Source organism: Maylandia zebra, linkage group LG12 (genome assembly GCF_041146795.1).
Source record: "Maylandia zebra isolate NMK-2024a linkage group LG12, Mzebra_GT3a, whole genome shotgun sequence".
Taxonomy (NCBI): domain Eukaryota; kingdom Metazoa; phylum Chordata; class Actinopteri; order Cichliformes; family Cichlidae; genus Maylandia; species Maylandia zebra.
In genome coordinates this window covers 33,321,022-33,342,886 of record NC_135178.1, presented here as the reverse complement: position 1 = coordinate 33,342,886, position 21,865 = coordinate 33,321,022, and the positions used below count along the sequence as shown (strand labels likewise).

The 21,865-nt window shown below is 37.3% G+C and overlaps 2 protein-coding genes across 2 annotated transcripts; both read left to right on the top strand.

The window, feature by feature from the left end:
- Window positions 1-2,833: 2,833 nt before the first annotated feature.
- Window positions 2,834-5,259, top strand: LOC143421368 (zinc-binding protein A33-like). The gene has a single exon (XM_076890474.1). The coding sequence runs from the start codon at window positions 2,936-2,938 to the stop codon at window positions 4,352-4,354; it is 1,419 nt and encodes a 472-aa protein (XP_076746589.1). The 5' UTR covers window positions 2,834-2,935; the 3' UTR covers window positions 4,355-5,259.
- Window positions 5,260-16,238: 10,979 nt separating this feature from the next.
- On the top strand, window positions 16,239-19,718 carry LOC143421527 (nuclear factor 7, ovary-like). The gene is made up of 2 exons (XM_076891153.1): window positions 16,239-16,333; window positions 17,726-19,718. The coding sequence occupies exon 2, from the start codon at window positions 18,200-18,202 to the stop codon at window positions 19,631-19,633; it is 1,434 nt and encodes a 477-aa protein (XP_076747268.1). The 5' UTR covers window positions 16,239-16,333; window positions 17,726-18,199; the 3' UTR covers window positions 19,634-19,718.
- The last annotated feature ends 2,147 nt before the right edge of the window (window positions 19,719-21,865 follow it).

Here is a 21,865-nt window from a genome sequence, read left to right as displayed (position 1 = left end):
TTTAACAGGAAGAAACCTCCAGCAGAACCAGGCTCAGGGAGGGGCGGGGCCATCTGCTGCGACCGGCTGGGGTGAGAGAAGGAAGACAGGATAAAGACATGCTGTGGAAGAGAGACAGAGGTTAATAACAGATATGATTCAATGCAGAGAGGTCTGTTAACACACAGTGAGTGAGAAAGGTGACTGGAAAGGAAAAACTCAATGCATCATGGGAATCCCCCGGCAGCCTACGTCTATTGCAGCATAACTAAGGGAGGATTCAGGGTCACCTGGTCCAGCCCTAACTATATGCTTTAGCAAAAATGAAGGGAAGCCAAAACAGGAGAAATCTGCTCTCTCTTTCTAGTCCCCGTCAGGACTCTTGCTGCAGCATTTTGGATTAACTGAAGGCTAATTAAAATTAATTACAAATACATTACATACAAATTTTATGTACGATATTTTTCGGATTATAAGGCGCACTGTCGATGGATGGGTCTGTTTTCATACGTAAGGTGCACCAAGCAAAACAAAACAGTCACATCAAACTTTACTCGACTCATTCTTCTTGCTTCCTCCACTTCCGTACCATTGATTCATTAATGTTGAAATTTCTTGCAGCTGCTCTATTCCCATGTTGTTGCAGTATATTAATGACTAACCTCGTATTGTGGATGGATTATCTCAGTTGTTCTCCTGACTGAAGTTCGGTCCGTTTACAGCATCCTGCCATGTGATTGCATTTGTCCCAAACCATCGGGAACCCTCACATTAACTTTTATCAAGTGGAAAAAAGTTAACGTTCATCCTCCAGCTTCACTGTTTATGTTACACTTTAAATAATTCGAAATTAGTAAAATTTAAAAACTTGTATTTATCTAAAATTTGACAATGGTTGTATGACAAAAGTTTTTTGTCTAATATTTTCAATGCTCTTTTGTAGCATACTTCGATTGGCCCAATAGCAACAAGACTGGTAAAGGACCAACTTGTAATACAGTATTCAATATGAGCCAGTATCATAGAGTGCAGGAATGTAATCACTGCTTTTTCCGATGTGCGGATATGTCTAAAGTTCAGTATATTAACATTTACAGTTCTCACTACTTTTAAACGTGTTTTTTTAAAGGGTAATTTTGAGTCTAGCAGTATTCCCAAATACTTAAATCCTCAACATTAATTCATTTTTGTGCACCCAAGAAAACTTTTACTGCAGCTATGGTAGTTTTAGGTTTACTAAAAAACATTGATACAGTCTTTTTAACATTAAGGCACAGCCATGAGTCATTCAGTCATTTTTTAAATCATGTAATGCCAATGAAAGCTGATGGGCTGCATCATCATCAGTTTAAGCTTGTGTAAAAACTACCGTTTAAGTCTCCTAATGCTAATTCAAATTAACACAGTTTACTTACACCCCACTACACAAGGTAACCAGTACTAGCATCAGCCTATTTAATCAAGTATTTATTGCTGCCATTTAGTGATCTCTCCATTAATTAAACAATTGTGGTTTTGAATATGTTTTTATGAATCATAAACTAATGCACTGTTTCATACATTCATTTATATGAAGAATATTAAAATATCATCATTGGCCTAACACTGTTATATGTGACTTTGTGCATTTATTGTGCAGCCTAACAACAACAGCCTAACTCTGGTTTCTCACACAAACTCTGTCTGACTTCATCAGTCACAGAAAAGTCTTAAGAGCGCTGCTGCTTCTTTAAGTGAATGATCAAAATACTTGTTAAATGTATTTTGTGACTAGACACCTGCTAGACCTCACACCATTAGAGAGACCCTGTACGTGAAATTGGCTGCTTTAACACAGTAATGTCACAACTTCTGGAATAAATAAAGTATTTGTTGTCTTGTCATGGATTCATTTAATGCATTTATAAAAGCTCTATGGTGTTCTGTTTCATAAAAAAAAGTGGATGTGATTGACAACTTCAAGGCAGTAGTACCTTAAACATGACTTTGACCAGAATCTGATTTGTGACATGTGACTGAATTCTTCTGTGTTGTCACAGTTTAATGTCATATCAACAAGTTTATATCAGTTTGTTTATTTTTTCATTATCAGCATTTCTGGTTTCTCAGTGTCCACTGTGATTCTTCTATTTATTTTCTATTTATTATTTTGGTGACATCACCATCTCATCACATTTCAGTTCATGACAAACTTGAAAGTTGGAGTCTAAAGGTCTAAAATCTTATGCAGGTTTGAGGTCACAGCGCAGGTAGTAAAAGCAGATATTGTGTTTGGTGGTTATTAATGTATAAATGTATTCACTGGTACACATTTAGTTTATAACAAACATATTTTAATGATGTATTATTTGAGAAAATAAACCTTTGATTTTATATATTTCAGCTGCATTTTATTCTAAATTATTGCTTCATGTTCATGAGGGTCAAGAATTTTTCTTTGTTTTGAGTGTGAGAGCAGAGGTCTGACAGGTTGACAATCTAAACCCTGTGATCAATCTAAAATTCTTTCTTTGGCTGCAACGACAAATTTAGTTAAAACTTCAGATAAAAACTCTGATAACACGCTGACTTGTGCTACTTGAACTTCTGAAACACCACAGCTTCACCTCCTTTGTCTCATTTTTTTCATCTGTTTAGCTTCCTTTTTTTTTTTTTTTTTTTAAAAAGGGAGAAGTCAAGATTTTCTATATTTTCGCTTTTGTGTCGTTTTAAGGAGCACAAACTGAAAACTATCTGAATGACTCTGACAGCGCCCTCTGACTGACACAAATGTTATGTGCGTGTTTCAGTTTAACACGTGATTCATGAAAATGAAAGTAAATTCCGGCACTTTTGAACTGAGCTGAGACGCCATTACAGGGAGTCAGATCTGTGCTGAAAAACACACGTTTGGAGGATTTTTATCAGAAAGTTCAAGAGACACTAATTTGGTGAGTTAATAATACTTAAAGATCAAATGGCTGAGAGAGCTCTTTTTGAAAATTTCCTGAGCTGCCATGTGTGTTCAGAGACTTTCAGAGATCCTGTGTCTCTGAGCTGCAGCCACAGCTTCTGTTCAAGCTGCCTGCAGAAATTCTGGGAACAAACTAAAAACAAAAACTGTCCCATTTGTAAAAGAAAATCTTCAAAGGATCTTCCTAATGTGAACTTTACACTGAAAGAACTTGCTGACACTTTTGCTCAAAGACAGGAAGACAAATCATCAGAGACAGTAAAAAAGAAGAGGAAAGTGGATGTATTTTGTAATGATCATCAGAAAGAGCCTGAACTGTTCTGTGTGGATGAGCAGAGAGTTGTGTGTCCTGTGTGTGACTTTTCTCTCCACCAGACTCACAAAGTGGTTCCTGTAGAAGAAGCAGTCAGTGACCTGAAGGAGCAGCTGAAATCTGACTTAAAGTCTCTGCAGGACAAGAGGAACAAATACAAACAAGTGGAGAAAACACACAATGAAGTGATTCAACACTCCAAGAAGCAGCTGTTGTCTACAGAGAGGCAGATCAGAGCAGAGTTCAACAAGCTCCGGCAGTTCCTGAAAGAGGAAGAGGAGTCCAGACTGGCAGCTCTGAGGGAGGAAGAGGAGCAGAAGGGGAGGACTATCAGCAGAGAGATGAAGATGATTGAGGAGCAGATCTCCTCTCTGTCAGACAGCATCTCTGCTGTTGAAGAAGAGCTGCAGAAACACAGCGTGCCATTCCTCAGCAGTTATAAAGACACTCAGAGCAGAGCCAGAGCCCAGAGCTCAGTGTCAGATCCACAGCTGGTCTCAGGAGCACTGATAGATGTGGCCAAACACCTGGGCAACCTGTCCTTCAGAGTGTGGGAGAAGATGAAGGAGAAGGTCCACTTCAGTCCTGTCATTCTGGACCCAAACACTGCAAACTGGTGTCTCTATCTGTCTGATGATCTGACCAGTGTGAGACGTGTAGACACATGGCAGCAGCTTCCTGATAATCCAGAGAGAAACACTCAGTATGCCAATATTTTTGGCTCTGAGGGCTTCAGCTCAGGGAAACACAGCTGGGACGTGGAGGTGGGAGAACATTCTGGCTGGAATGTGGGTTTAGTTAAAGAGTCAGTTGACAGGAAGGGAGAGTGTTTGGCTTCACCAAAATATGGAATCTGGTGTTTATTGCATAACAGTGGAAAATACACTAATAGTGTTGGTCAGACTGTGACAGTGAAGAAGAGTCTCCAGAGGATCACAGTCCAGCTGGACTATGACAGGGGGGAGGTGTCCTTCTATGACCCTGAAGACATGACTCACATCTACACTCACAGAGACACTTTCACTGAGAAACTCTTCCCATATTTCAGTGTTTGGAAGGCAGGAGACGCCAAAACCTCTGAAATCAAAATCTGTGAGATTGAGATTTGATTGTAAAGTGATTCTTTTTTTTAACTGTTTTGATTTTTTTTTTCAGTCCAGCAGCTTAATTTTAGGGACATTATTCATCAAACTGTCTAACTTAATTATCAGGTTTTATTTATTTTTTGTTGATTTAGTGGAACTATTAGCAGTTCAATTAACTGAAAGCAACTATTTTATGTGAAAATCTTGTGACCCACTCGAGTTTCTGTAAGAAAAGTTTACTTTTTATATTTCTTTTAAATTCATATTTTCAATACTATTCATGTTGTTCATGTGAATATTTTCGATAATTTTTAAATCTGAATGATGATGATTTATTTCCTTTTCAAAGTTGTTGAGTGTGAACAGTAAACTGTGACACTTCTTAAAAGAAAAAAGGATTAATCATTAAACTTGTGTCACATCAGCAATAGTCAACTTTAAAACTACTGGATCCTAATTATCCTGATTATCACCATCTTGTTTTCAGTTAAATAACCTTTTTAAAGTAACACGTCTACTTAAAAAAAAAAAATCAAAGAATTGACTTCTAAGTTCAAAAACTGTCTCATCAGTGTAACTACACTTGATTTGATTAAAAATATTTTTTCTTGTGTTATTTTTAACTTCAATCAGCAGCAGGCGTCTCTCACAGTTTGAAAGATTTCTGAATCTTCTGATCCTCTTTTATAATCAGTCTTTTGATTTTTAAACTTCGCTCTCAGTCTCAGTGTTTCAGTGAATGAAAATAGGTCCTACCTTTGATTTTTACCTCAATGTTATTCTTTATTTGGTCTCTTTGATTATTGAGAATCACAAAATGTCTGTGTGACGTGAAATAAATCAAATTCAGTGATTCTGTTGTTGTGTTTGACTGAAAATCAGCTTTTCAGACACATTCAGTCGTTAGTTAAGATTTATTTAACATAGAAACTCACTTTCATTGTTCTTTTTATATTTAACCGACTCCTTAGAATAAGAAATTATTTGCGTCTATTGGTTTTTAAATATTCTTGTTGTGCTGAAGCTGTTTTATTGAAACAATCATAATCAGATTTTGTTTTCAGACCAGCATTCACATTTAAGCTCAGCTCTTATAAACTGCATATCAGAGAAGACTTGTGCAGTTTGTTTTGATGGAGTCACTGATTCTCACTTTGGTCTGATCCTCAATGTGAAACATTACCAGGCAGAAATCAAATGTAATCATGGATAAAGTGAACATTCTCACACCTGATCTTCATCTTTATAAACTCTAACTTATGTTGTTTAACAGTAAATTTAATATTTACACTGACAGAGCAGAGCTGGAAATAGTTTGTATGAACAAAGTTGCAGAGATGTTTGATGAAGGTCCAACTTTATAATATTGGTGTTTTATTCATATATTATATTTACTCATAAGATGGAGACAAAGTTTATATCATCAAAGGTTTTTTAAACATTTTATTTCCAGTTTCTCACATTTTAAACTGTAAATCATAAATGTTAGAAATAACTTCACTTAACAGGTAAAACAGAACATTAAGACTGAGCCGAGTTCATCTGTAGTTCAATGCGAGTTTAAACACATTCATCACAGAAATTTCTAGCTTTATAGTTGTTTTTACATTTAATTGATTCCTTAAAATAAAAGAAAATTTGCTTCTGGTGCTTTTAAAAAAATTTTTACCTTATTTTTTTTTAAGAAAAATAAGAGCCACATATGAGGATATTCGTTTAAATTTCTGATAGAACAGTAGCAGCATAATGTCCTCGTAAGTGGATATCAGGCCCTTGTAGAGCAGAATTGAGTATTTTGGTCTAAATAACCCAAAATGTGATGTCCACATATGTGGACGCCAGGTCCTAGGAGGTTAAACTTTAGTTTTTGATTAAAGAATCAGAAACCTTCAGTTTCAGAATTTACTTCTTTAAGAGACGTTAAGAGAATTCTGTTCTGTGAAAAGCAAATAAAGCCAATTTAGTGTTATGAGCTTATTAAACTTGTGCTCATTATTAATCACTATGATTAGTTTCTGTCTTGTATGAGCAATCAAATGTGATCAAAACCCATTTTTGGTGTGTTGAGCCTTTAATGCAGAGTTCCTGTAGAGAAATCCAGTTTGGCTCAAAACAAAAAAAAATAACATCACTCAATGTCATTAAAGTCTGAATAATCACACTTTCAGTTCAGGTCAGTCTGATCAGTTCAAATCCAGAATTCTGCTGTGATAAAGCAAATAGTCTATTTAGGATCAAATCTGGCCCAAACTCTACTGATTAGTTTTCACAGTTTGTCTTTGGGAAATAAATCCTTCGCATTTTCCGAGTAAACACAATTATATCTCTGATGCTTTACATTCATGTCTCTGCTCTCTGATGTTGCTGTTTTATTTATCAGAAGCTAATGTGCTCTTATGGAGGAAGAGGGAAGGGTTACGCTAAAGGAGCATTCCCACAAATCACTTCAATATGAACTTAGTCTAGTTCTAACAGGAGTTTTTACACACATGTTATAAATTTCAACATGAATTTTAACTATCGCTTTCACTATGAGGACATTTATTTTTCTATTGTAGTATAATATTTGTGGCCTGGGTTGCACAATCATAATTAGATTTGATAAATTTATTTGAAGAAACTCCGTTTTAAATCATCGTTGTTAAATTTCCATTTTAAATGTAACCTCTGTTCTGATGAACCGCATATTACAGAAGACTATATGCTTTGATGGAGTAGAGAACAAATCTCAGCAAAGTCTTTACAAAATGGGAATTTTAAATCTTTTTGCATGTTTGTTCAGTCGTCTTTAGTCACAGACACAATCCTGCTGACATGTTGGCAGAAAGTGTTTCCTGTTGCAGCTGAAAGAAAAAAACCCACAACATTCACATTCTGATGTCATTTTTACGCTATATTAAAATAAAGTAAAGCATGAGAGGTCAGTATTTTATACTTGTTTTCCTTTTATTTTTATTCCTGTGTTGAGGGCAAGTGCCCAGGCAGAATATTTAAGTATCCAAATGACAGCCCAGCAGCGCCATCTGCTGGAGAGAAATAACATATTGTAGATATTGCAGTCTATTTACACCTGCAGGCCAGTGGACACTCTTTCAGTGATGAGGATGTACATGTCCTGGACAGGGAGGAACGCTGGTTTGAGTGCGGAGTCAAGGAGGGGCATTTACGTGAAAAGGGAAAGACTGTCTCTGAATCAAGGAGGGGGCCTTTTGCCATCTTGCTGTGCCGTGATTGCAGCCATTCCCCAACTCACTGTGAATGGTACTCATGGCCATCAGTGGTCTTTGATCATGACAATTTGCATATTAATGATCACGGAACTGACGTCCCAGCCCATTGTTCATTCAGTGGGCTGTGAGGTCAGTTATTGTGCAAAGGTACTGTTTATAAGGTTGGGGAAACTTACAGTCAGCTGAGACTGAAGAAGTCACTTAGATGAGTGACAAAACGTTTCTCCCACTGATAACGCTACATCCAGATGAACAGAATCAACCTTTTGGAATCTCAGGTGGTAGTCAGTTTAACTGCTAATCTGTTAGCAGAGAACTAATCGCCCTACTAATTATCTCACTCACATACTATACACATGTAGCTTCTTCCTTTAACTATAAACATCACAGCAGTTGTTCTAACACTTTGCTGAAGTATAACAAGGCACAGCACTAAAATGAATGTGCATCAATACGAACTCACCAGAGCAGTTTGGTTAATGCTGAATGTCTGAACTCAGCTCTGCTTCAAAGTTAGTGACTTCTCACTCTAACAACACATTAGACTCATTAGTTTCAATCATGTACATTTTTATCAACTTATCTAGAATGACTCATTTCATCATACCGGCACACAGAGGACACCTGGTTTCTATCACAGCTGGGATTTCATTCTGCTGTGACGGGCCATCATAGTCTAATCACAAAATAGCATAACTGAATTCTTATATCAATAAATCATGTTTAGTTCCATCTATCTCTCCTTATTGAAATATCTGCATTAACGCTTAAGTAAACAAAAACTTTGCAGCTGTTTATGAGCCCTCTGACAGAGAAGAGAAGTTTGTATAGAGAAAGTTGCAGAGATGTCAGATGAGTGTCAAAATGTATAATATTTGATTGTTTTTTAACACATTTGGTCACTCAACAAAATTTAAAAACACATCTAAAAACAGAAAATACTAAAACATTCCCAAAAGGAAAAATCTCAGCAAAGTCTTCACAGAACAGAAATTTTGAAACTTTTTGCATCTTTGTTCACTGAGTCATCTTTAGTCACAGACACAATCCTGCTGACACGTTGGCAGAAAATGTTTCCTGTTGTTGTTGCAACTGAAAAAATAAATCTTGTAAAACTGGTTTAGTGACAATCAGCTGATTGCTAGCGCTGTGTGAGCCTGCAGATTTTTATATTGACCTGATACAGAGTAAATACAGGGCCAGTACCAATACTTGTAACCTATATAGGCAACTTATGTTGGGGAGAGCAGTGTGTCATGACTTAACAGAGGGCATTTTCCAATGAAAGTATAACTTAGATTGAAAGTAAAATTACTTAAACATAAATTAATTCACATAAATGTGATCACACTTTAGTGGGTATCACACACTCCCTGACAAAAATAAAATGGTTCCCGACATTCACAAAATCATGACATTTAAAACTTTTTTTTCAAACTCTCTCAAAACTTATCATAACTGATTTTATCAGTTCAAGAATTACTTTAAACAATAGGGGTGATGTGTATGCAGATGGGGTTAGTGATGCGTGATACTGGTATGGTGAGTATGGTATTGGGGTGCAGTACATTGGTGAATGTGACATACACGCAGGCGGCACAATTGCCAATGGTGGGCATGGAAATACAGTGCATGATGGTATGGTTGTGACAAGTAACTGTGGTGCTGTGCGTTTCCCCAACTAGATTAAGTGCTGCATGTGACTGCACTGAGGGTTCACCCAATGATTCATAAGTCAGAAACTGTTGTGGCTTTCTGTGACAGGTAGACCTTGTAATGTCTATATAAGTGTGTCCCAGTGGTTGAACCTGTAAGTTAGACTGCAAATGAGTTTAAAGCTCATCCTCTCCAGGCCCTGTGGGTTCAGATAGATTGTCACTATCCACTTGCATTTCTTTTATCTCCTCTCTCAGAGAAAATGGCACAGGTGAACATTCTGTCCCAGTTTCATCTCCATATGCAAGGTCGAATAGCTTTAAATAGCATCATAATACCCATATGTATGGCATATTCTTTGGGTGTAGCTGGAACGAAGTCATAAGTTTGCTGTACTGCGCTGCTGCTCCAGAGGGAGAGATAGTACTTCCGGGTTAGTTTTGTTCACCTCCTCATGTATGTGTATATATGTGTTCTACTGGTGTGCAATACTGCACATTTTGGTATGGATGTGATACCAAGTAAATACAGGCCAGTATCGCAGATACCGATACAGAGACTTTTTAATAAATAAGGTGGATGCGTCATTGAATTGTTAAATCTCTGTAACCGAGGACAAGGTATGAGTAAACGGGGCAAAGAAACAAATTGATCATTTATTTATTACATTAGTTAGACATACAAATTCCCAGTTATTTCCAGACAGGACTTACAATACATCCTGCTGATATCCCAGCTGCACATGAGACTTACCACACAAACTGTGCGAAAATAACAACACTGCAACCCGTCACACCCCGCTTAGCAACACTGCAATCGTGGCACACACTGCAAACAATTCAGGTCTCAGCACAGCTGGGAATCAGTGCTATGCATGGCCTGCGATCTGGGAGATAAAGGGAAGTGGCACAAACAATTAGACCAAAAACAAAAAGGGAGGTTAGTCCGCCCTTACACAACTTACTCTCAATCAATACCTGCCTTTACGGCTGGACGGACTAACCAAAACAAAATTACAAATCAATCAAAAGAACGAAAAAAGGACAGCAGAGACAGCACAGCTGAAAAACACAAACAACATTATCGATTAAAATATTACCCAATAAAATATCAATTTTATGAAACCATTCAAAATCATGAAGCTAAAACAAACACTCAATATACCTACAATATTGATCAGTTTCCCTGCGCGCAGTTGATCTAGGGCTTGATCAATTCTTCTATTAAAATTCGTGGTCACACTAAAAAAGTCCAATGACACATTAAAAATAGGCACAAACAATAGCAAATGATCCAAACAAAAATGGCAAAAGTCTCTTACCGACAGTATACCCACTCACACCCGAGTGAATTAATTGCCTCTGGTTTTTTCCACAGAAGAGCGCTGACTTCACCCCACACACCCACTACCTTTTCACAGCACTAAAATGAATGTGCATCAATACAAACTCACCAGATCAGTTTGGTTAATGCTGAATGTCTGAACTCAGCTCTGCTTCAAAGTTAGTGAATTCTCACTCTAACAACACATTAGACTCATTAGTTTCAATCATGTATATTTACAAACGTATCTAGCATGACTCATTTCATCTGTTGCAACTGAAAAAATAAATCTTGTAAAACTGGTTTAGTGGCAATCAGCTGATTGCTAGTGCTGTGTGAGACTGCAGATTTTTATATTGATTTAATACCAAGTAAATACAGGGTCAGTACCGATACTTTTAACCTATGTAGGCAGCTTATGTTGGGGAGAGCAGTGTGTCATGACTTAACAGATGGCCCATCATCAGTTTGCAAATTGTGACCACTAACTCACTCTGATTTTTGCTAACACAACAAAACACACCTTCCAGCTTTTCAAGTATTTTGAAACTGGGTTTTTGGAGACCTGGAATGTAAATGTTCCTGTCTCTAAAGGTCTTTGGGTCAACTTCTGTTGTTTGACATTTTTCATTGTGGAGGTTTGAGGTCCTATTTTAATTTCCAAAAAATGTACTAATTTAATACAAAAACGTGGGATAGAAACAAATCATCGATCCGATCGTATCTATCCCATTCCAATACCAGAGTCGGTGTCGATATGATCAATATTTAGATAGATCTGCCCACCTCTACTGATTGCAGTGTTCCTCAATAAGTAATATACCAAACACTTCACATTCTTGGTCTCATTTTAATGCTATATTAAGATAAACTCACAATATTTTACTTGTTTTCCTTTTTCGTTTTTATATTGAGGGCAACTACTTATAGAGAAAAAGAACCCACGCAAACATGAAAAGTCCACACAGAAAGACCCCGGCCAGGTGGTGGAGACAAACTCAGAGCCTTCTTGCTGTGACGCAACACTGCTAACCACCACTCAACCGTGCTGCCTGTTGACTATAATGAATGAAACTTAAACTAAATTTCTACACTGTTGAGCTGAGCTGAGGCACATTGATTGTGTCAGATTTGTGCTGAAAAACACACATTTGGAGAATTTGTTATGTTTTTTAAATCCATTGATTGTCCAACATTTAACTGTTTGCTATATCTTTACATAAAAGAAGGTTGTGGTCAGGAACATTTGTTAATCCTCACTAAATACAGACTCTCACTCATGTATACTATTAATATTAATATGATAAGAGGGACTTCACCATGAATGACAGCACAGAGGAAGAGAACAATATTTGCTTTTGTACTATTAAAGGTACTTTTACTATTGTTTTAATAGTAAAAGTTAATTGAATGGATACCTGCTTTTTAGGTGGTCAGATACACTCTGTATGGAAACTGAGGAGTCTGAGGCTATCATGTGGGTAATCTGTTGGTGTCTGGCTCACTAACTTTGTCATGTCTGTCTTTTTATTGTTTTTTAACATGAGAGTGGAGAGCAGGAGGCTGCAGCTGCAATTGTCATGGCTGTGTGCAGGCAGGAAAAGGACCCAAACCCAGACTCCAAAACACAGAAGAAAAACTCAAAACACTCAGCTTTATTGCTGACAACAACAAAACAGAGACCTGAACCTAAACCAGGACCACTATGGACAGAAAACACAGTGAGTATGAGGGTACTACACCATTACAAGTGGAATCATGGATAAAGTTTACATTCTCACACCTGATCTGCATCTTTATAAACTCTTATGTTGCTTAACAGTAAATGTAATATTCACACTGACAGAGCAGAGCTGGAAATAGTTTGTATGAACAAAGCTGCAGAAATATCAAATGAAGGTTCAACTTTTATTTTATTCGTATATTATTTTTACTCAAAACATGGACACAAAGTTTGTATTTTCATTTATGGAAACGTTTTTTAAACATTTTATTTCCACTTTCTCACATTTTTAAATGAAAATTATTAAATGTTAGGAATGACTTAACAGGTAAAACAGAGCATTAAGACTGAGCCAAGTTCATCTGTAAATATTTTAAATAGACAAATAAAACATCTTTTTCTTGTATTTCCATAAACAGTGGGTCTAAATAAATAATTTGTCAGGAGTTATTAAGAAATGTTGAGTTACTATAATTATCAGAGAAAGATGAGTGATTAATTAAAAGTCAGTAAAACTTAATTTATTCATTTTACCAAGTGAATCTTTTTTTACCCTGCAGACATGCAAAAACCTGTGATATCAAGTCAGACTGAGATTTCATTATAAAGTCAACCTTTTCTTATGGGGGGAAAGTTACAGTGGCAAAGCTTTATCATAAACATTTGGTTGTTTTTTAAACTTTCTTCTTGTTAGCAAACATATTGTCTATGGTTGATTAATATTTTACTCATCAGCACCTGCAGTGATTTTATTGTTTGTTTGTTTGTTTTTCCTGAAAATCATCTTTCAGACATTTAACCCAGCATGTAGTTTTATTTATTTCAAACTAGTGATGTCAAACGATTAAAATTTCTAATCAGATTAATCACAGGATTGCTGTGGATTAATTTTGATTAATCACGATTAAATATCATTCATTTTTTGGCATGGTCCTTGTGCCTGCCCAGCCAGCCCAGTATGGATGGTATGGATGTGATACATTTTGTGCTCATTATTAATCACCCTGACTAGTTTCTGTCTTGCACGAGCAATCAAATCTTATCAAAACCCTTTTTGGTGCGTTGACCCTTTAACACAAAGTTCCTGTAGAGAAATAAAAATAAATTTACTCGCGTGAGCAGGATTTCTCTCCGAGCACAGAGAGCTACCTGCGAGAGCGTGAAACTGTCACAGCGCGTGTAAAGCAGACACTGCTCTACAAAAAGGTCAAAACCACACAAAAGTGACATCAACACATAACCCAGTGTTTTTAACAATTGTAGCTCTGTTGTCCAGCCGGCCACCACAAACACTCTGTTCACACTAGGGCAGGGTATCGATTTCTATTTCTATAACTGATTCGATGCCGATTCACGAGGTCAACCGTCAGAAATATTATAATTATGATCATTTATCAGTACATTTATCCATATTTTTATATCTGTGTATTAAAACAAAGCTGACACTTGCGAGACTTTATCAAAGGTGTCAGCATCACAGCAAATGCCTTTGTGTCAAAGTAACTGAGGATAAAACACAGAAAAATATGAAGGAGATTTTCCTGGCCTGGCTGTCTACAGCACACAACACTCTTAAAATATTCTGCAGTTGAACAAAAACACAAGAACACCATGAATCAAAATATGAACATTACCTGATGTTGCTGAAGTGAAGCAGAGCAAAGTTACAGAGGTTTTATTAGAGACACAGCTAAGATTTTTGTAATTTGGCATAATTTGTAAGAGTTTATATTTCTTCAGTATTGAACAGCAGAAATGAAACTTTCTTGTCAGAGACCAATTTTGAAAAAACAAAAGCACTGAACACAACTGAAGACTGGTGCGTAATAAACAAGCGAATAATGCAGAAAACAGATTTTTCATGGGAAACTGGTCTCTGAGTTACTGAGAGAGAGAATTCAGTTCAATTCATTTTTTATATAGTGTCAAATCACAAAAACGGTCACCTCAAGTAAGTTTTTGGGAGTCCCTACAACTCTAACCAAGTATAACACCATAGTTATTGTCTTAATTCACATGGGGCGATCGTGGCTCAAGAGTTGGGAGTTCGCCTTGTAATCGGAAGGTTGCCGGTTCGAGCCTCGGCTTGGACAGTCTCAGTCGTTGTGTCCTTGGGCAAGACACTTCACCCGTTGCCTACTGGTGGTGGTCAGAGGGCCCGGTGGCGCCAGTGTCCGGCAGCCTCGCCTCTGTCAGTGCGCCCCAGGGTGGCTGTGGCTACAATGTAGCTTGCCATCACCAGTGTGTGAATGTGTGTGTGAATGGGTGGATGACTGGATATGTAAAGCGCTTTGGGGTCCTTAGGGACTAGTAAAGCGCTATATAAATACAGGCCATTTACCATTTACCATGTCATGGTCTGAATAAAGCCTGTGTTTTGTGTGGATAGTTATGCTACAATCATGGCCAATAATCGGTATACCATACACACGTTGCTCCACGTTGCGTAAAATATTTTATTTGGTGAAAGTAATGAGGTTAGGATTGTAAAAAAAACTGAATATTTCATTAATTCGGTTTATACAACCTGATTGGATCCCTCCATCCTGATGACTGCTGCTGTGGGTAATGGACCCAAACCATCCTCTGCATCTCCTACTGGACCTGCAGATAAACACTTCCTTCAACAACTGTTTCAGCTTCACTGACACAAAGATACAGAAAATCTACACCTCACACCACAATCCCTGTACTCAGTTTAGACATAAGATCCTTATTGTGTCATATTATGTATTGATTTATTGAACACTTCACTCTTTGTATTTTTTCTTTCATTGGCTTCATTTAATGCATTTATAAGAGCTCTATAATGTTGTTGTTGTTTTTTGTCTTTTTAATTATTTTTCAAGAAAGTGGACGTGATTGACAACTTCGAGGCAGTAGGACCTTAAACATGACTTTGACCAGAATCTGATTTGTGACATGTGACTGTAAATTCTTCTGTGTTGTCACAGTTCAATGTCATATTATGTCATATCAACAGTTTATATCAGTTTTATTTTTTGATTATTAGCATTTCTGGTCTGTTCACTGTGATTTTTCTCTTTATTTTTCATTATTATTTTGGTGACATCTCTAACACTGGTCAGCTCATCACATTTCAGTTCATGACAAACTTGAAAGTTGGAGTCTAAAGGTCTAAACTCTTACGCAGGTTTGAGGCCACAGCCCAGGTAGTAAAAGCAGATATCGTGTTTGGTGGTTATTAATTATCTAAAACACCATTACAACAGGTGAATTCTCTAAAAGAAATTTGCTTTCTTGAAGGACTGTAAGGTTCAAGCTGTAAAGATGTGACATTTGATGAGTGTAGAAACTTTCCTGAACTGTAACGTGTTCAGAGACATTCAGAGATCCTGTGTCCCTGAACTCGAACTACTTACAGGATGTCATCAGTTTACAGTAATACAGTCATCTTTGATTGAATCTGGTCAAAGGAAATTAACTTCACTGGTATACATTTAGTTCATAACAACCATATTTTAATGATGTATTATTTGAAAAAATAAACTTTTGACTTCATGTATTTCAGCTGCATTTTACTCAGAATTATTGCTTCATGTTCATGAGGGTCAAGAATTTTTCTTTGTTTTGAGTGTGAGAGCAGAGGTCTGACAGGTTGACAAACTAAACCCTGTGATGAATCCAAATTTATGTCTTCGGCTGCAACGAAAACTTTAGTTAAATGCAGATAAAAACTCTGAGAACATGCTGACTTTTCCTACTTGAACTTCTGAAACACCACAGCTTCACCTTCTTTGTGTCATTTTTATGTTCTATTTAGGTTTCGTTTTTTTTAAAGGAGAAGTCAAGATTTTCTACATTTTTCACTTTTGTGTCGTTTTAAGGAGCACAAACTGAAAACTATCTGAATGACACACACAGCGCCCTCTGACGGACACAAGTGTTTTGTGCGTGTTTCAGTTTAACACGTGATCGTGATTCATGAAAATGAAAGTAAATTCCGACACTTTTGAACTGAGCTGAGACGCCATTACAGGGAGTCAGATCTCTGCTGAAAAACACACGTTTGGGGGATTTTAATCAGAAAGTTGAAGACACACGAATTTGGTGAGTTAAAAATATTTTTATATCGGAGAAGCAGCAGATGCCAAAACCTCTAATATCAAAATCTGCTAAACTTTAACGTGATTCTTTATCTTAACTGTGTATGTGATGGGCGGCTTTTTATATTCTTGTTTCTTTTAAATACATAGTTTCTGAATATTTCTCATGTTTCTCATGTAAATATTTGATCAGGTCTAAATCTGAATGATTTCTTTGCTTTTCAAAGTTTCTGAGTGTGAACAGTAAACTGTGACACTTATTAACCGACTAAAAGCAAGAGGGGGCAAAGTCCAGGTCTCCAGGGCCGGTGTCCTGCAGGCTTTAGATATCACCATTGATCAACACACCTGAATCAAATGATTAGTTCATTACCAGGCCTCGGTATAACTTCAAAACATGCTGAGGAGGTAACTTCAAAATCAGCTGTGTTGGATCAAGGACACATCTAAAACCTGCAAGACAGGAACAGGAACAACATCCAGTTACTGAGCTGCTAGTTTTAGCTCCTGCTGTAGGTTGGATTTATGGACTTGTGATTTTTTTATTCACCAGAATATGACTCATGACATGTGACAGTAAATTCTTCTTTGTTGTCAGTTTCAAGTATTTGTATTGCATTTTCATTCAGTAGGCCCTCTACTTGATAACCTACAGAAGATGAACGTTTCATAAACATAACTACAAAGGCACAGTCACACACAAACACTGACACAAGTAATAATTTAGTAATAATATCTTTGTTGTTTAACTGTCTTCATCATCCATCACTGAACATTCAAATACAGCAGAAACACACAACGGTCATTAATGTCATGACATATTAAGTTATATCAACAAGTTTATATCAATTTGTTTTTTCATCAGTATTACTAGTTTCTCATTGTCCACTGTCATATTTTTAATTTTTATTTATTGGTATTTCTCACACTGGCCAGCTCATCACATTTCAGTTCATGACAGACTTGAAAGTTGGAGTCTAAAGGTCTAAAGTTTTAGTCAGGTTTGAGGCCACAGCCCAGGTAGTAAAAGCAGATATTGTGTTTGGTGATTAATAATTAACTAGAACACCATTACAACAGGTGAGAGACTGTAATGTACAAGCTGTAAAGATGTTACATTTGTTGAATGTCGAAACTTTTTTGAACTGTAATGTCTTCAGAGACATTCAGGGATCCTGAGTCCTTGAGCTCGAACTACTTACAGGATGTAGTCAGTTTACAGTATTACAATTGTCACTTTAATGAAATCTGATCAAATGAAATGTACTTGACTTGTATACATTTGGTTTATAACATGGATATTTTCCTTAATGATTTATTCTATTTTTGTATAAATAAGCATTTGGTTTGATATGTTTCAGTTGCATTTTAATAAAACTTATTATCTTTTTTTTAGGGCGGGAGATGAGAGCAGGGGTCTGGCAGGTTGTCAATCTCAATGTTCAATACAAATTTATGACCTTGGCTACAACCACAACTTCTGTTCAAGCTGACTTGTGATACTTGAACTTCTGAAACACCACAGCTTCATCTTTTTTGTGTCATTTTTATATTCTGTTTAGCATAAAAAAACTGAAAAGGTAAACATTTTTTACATTTTGGCTTTTATGTTTTTCTATGAATCACAAAATGCAAAACTATCTGAATGACACTAACAGCGTCCTCTGGTGGACACAAATAATATATTCGTCTTTCAGTTTAACACGTGACTGTGATTCGTGAAAATGAAAGTAAATTTCGACACTTTTGAACTGAGCTGAGACGCCATTACAAGGAGTCAGATCTCTGCTGAAAAACACACATTTGGGGGATTTTAATCAGAAAGTTCAAGAGACGCTAATTTGGTGAGTTAAAAATACTTAAAGATCAAATGGCTGAGAGAGCTTTTCTTGAAAATTACCTGAGCTGCCATGTGTGTTCAGAGACTTTCATAGATCCTGTGTCTCTGAGCTGCAACCACAGCTTCTGTTCAAGCTGCCTGCAGAAATTCTGGGAACAAACTAAAAACAAAAACTGTCCCATTTGTAAAAGAAAATCTTCAAAAGAATATCCTCTGGTGAACTTCACACTGAAAGAACTTGCTGATTCATTTGCTGGCAGAAAGAATACTGGATCATCTGAGACACAAAAAGGGGAGAAGAAATTAACAGTGGTGTGCACTAAACACAAAGATAAACTGTTCTGTGTGGACGAGCAGAGAGCTGTGTGTCCTGTGTGTGAGTTTTCTCTCCACCAGAGTCACAAAGTGGTTCCTGTAGAAGAAGCAGTCAGTGACCTGAAGGCGTTGCTGAGATATGACTTGAGGTATCTGGAGGACAAGAGGAACAAATACAAACAAGTGGAGAAAACATACAATGAAGTGATTCAACACTCCAAGAAGCAGCTGTTGTCCACAGAGAGGCAGATCAGAGCAGAGTTCAACAAGCTCCAGCAGTTCCTGAAAGAGGAAGAGGAGTCCAGACTGGAGGCTCTGAGGGAGGAAGAGGAGCAGAAGGGGAGGACTATCAGCAGAAACATGAAGATGATTGAGGAACTGATCTCCTCTCTGTCAGACAGCATCTCTGCTGTTGAAGAAGAGCTGCAGAAACACAGCGTGCCATTCCTCAGCAGTTATAAAGACACTCAGAGCAGAGCCAAAGCCCAGCTCTCACTGTCAGATCCACAGCTGGTCTCAGTAGCACTGATAGATGTGGCCAAACACCTGGGCAACCTGTCCTTCAGAGTGTGGGAGAAGATGAAGGAGAAGGTCCACTTCAGTCCTGTCATTCTGGACCCAAACACTGCACACCCCTGTCTCTATCTGTCTGATGATCTGACCAGTGTGAGACGTCGAGAAACATTGCAGCAGATTCCTGATAATCCAGAGAGAAACAGAAGTTATCCCAATGTTTTTGGCTCTGAAGGTTTCAGCTCAGGGAAACACAGCTGGGAGGTGGAGGTGGGAGACCATCCTCACTGGCTTCTGGGTTTAGCTAAAGAGTCAGTTGACAGGAAGAGAGAGTTTTTTCCTTCACCAGTATATGGATTCTGGTGTTTATGGTATGGCAGTGGAGAATACACTAATGGTCTTGGTCAAGTTGTGAGAGTGAAGAAGAGTCTCCGGAGGATCAGAGTCCAGCTGGACTATGACAGGGGGAAGGTGTCCTTCTATGATCCTGGAGATATGACTCCCATCTGCACTCACAGAGACACTTTCACTGAGAAACTCTTCCCATATTTTAGTATTGGAAAGGCAGGAGATGCCAAAACCTCTGATATTAAAGTCTGTCAAGCTAAGATTTTATTTAAACATGATTCTTTTTAACTATGTGTGTGTGTGTGTGTGTGTGTGTGTGTGTGTGTGTGTGTGTGTGTGTGTGTGTGTGTGTGTGTGTGTGTGTGTGTGGGTGGGTGGGGGGGTGGTTGGGTCTAAACAGCAGATTTTATGTTTAACTGGGTTTTTTTTATTATTATTGAGCTTCACAAAATTTTCTGTGTAATTAAATAAGTCAAATTCTGTGATTCTGTTGTTTTAGTGTTTAACTGAAAATCAGCTTTTAAGACACATTCAGTCTTTAGCTCTGACTTATTTAACATGGAAATTTACTTTCATTGTTCTTTTTACATTTAATTGACTCATTAGAATAAAATATTATTTGCTTCTGTTGGTTTGTAAATATTCTTGTTGTGCTGAAGCTGATTTATTGAAACAATCATAACCAGATGTTGCAAAAATGTAAAGATTGTGAAATCTTTATTTTTATTTTCAGACCAACATTTATTTGTTTTTGGGGTTGTTTTTTTTTTTCAGATTTCACCTCAGCTTTCTTAAACTGAGTATCAGAGAAGACTTGTGCAGTTGCTTTTTCAGAAATCAAATGTAATCATGGGTAAAGTTTACATTCTCACACCATCTGCATGTTTATAAACTAACTTATGTTGTTTAACAGTAAATTTAATATTCACACTGACAGAGCAGATGTGGAAATAGTTTGTATGAAAAAAGCAACAGAGATGTAAGATAAAGGTCCAACTTTATAATCTTGGTGTTTTATTTGTATATTTACTCACAAGAAGGAGACGAAGTTCATATTTTCATTTATGGAAAAATGTTTTTTTAAACATTTTATTTCCCCTTTCTCACGTTTTTAAATGTAAATCATTAAATGTTAGAAATGACTTCATTTAAGAGGTAAAAAACAACATTAAGTCTGAGCCGAGTTCATCTGTAGTTCAATTAAGTTCAAGCGCATTCATCGCAGAAATTTGTACTTTTATTGTTGTTTTTATGTTTGATTGATTCTTTTGTATAAAATAATATTTCCTTCTGGTGTCTTTTTAATACTGCTGTGGTGCTGAAACTGTCTAGATCACTGGCTAGAGTGATCTTCCAATATTGCCTCCCCAGGCTTCTCCCAGTTGGCAGGGAGCTACACCAGACTGATCCAGGCTTGGACTGTTATAGCCACCAAAAGCTGTGGTTTGATTCGTGGGGTGCAAGTCTCCAGTTTGCACTGTGTGTGCGTGTGTGATTTCTTTTATTAAAGCTATTAAAGCTTGAAGTTTAATAGCTAAACTTAATAGAAGTTTAATAGAGAGAGAGAGAGAGACGACGATGACCTGGATGAAAAGAGAAACTTCACAGACTTTGTGTCAGGAGTATCGGAGCAAGTTAGATGTATTTTTTCTACACACCACATCTCAGTTGCTTTTAAACCGCAAAACGCACTAAACCAAAAATTGGACCACCATCAGGTCCTCCAACACAGAGTAATGTAGTGTACGATGTTAAGTGCCAGGGGGATTGCCAGGATTTAAACATTGGGGAAACCAAATAACCTCTGGCGAAGTGGATGACACATCACAGAAGAGCTACTTCATCAGGCCAGGACTCTGCAGTCTATTTACACTTACAGGCCAGTGGACACTCTTTCAGTGATGAGGATGTACACATCCTGGACAGGGAGGAACACTGGTTTGAGCGCGGAGTCAAGGAGGCCATTTATGTGAAAAGGGAAAGACCATCTCTGAATGAAGGAGGGGGCATAAGGCTACATCTTTAACCATCTTACAATGCTGTGATTGAAGCCATTCCCCAACTCTCTGTGAATGGTACTCATGGCCATTGATCCATGGGCTTTGATCAATATCTGTTGATCAATGGCCATGAGAATTTGCATATTAATAATCAAGGAACTGACCTCACAGCCCATTGTTCATTCAGTGGGCTGGTTTCAGTAATTGTGCAGTGTACTATTATAAGGTTGGGGAAACCTGCAGTCAGCTGAGACTGAAGACGTCACTCATCCAGAGTAACAAAACGTTTCTCTCACTGAAAACACTATGTCCAGATGAACAGAATCAACCTTTTGGGAGTTACTTAAAACACGGTACCTTAATACAAGTTGTCAGGTGACACTGTAATATATACATACTGTATCAAAGGACTATATCTAAATATGATGACATTTGGTATTCAGTTCAGTTCAGTTCAGTTCTTTTTTATTTTAAACATATATATTCACCAACGTTTCATAAAATCATTCCATACAGTTGT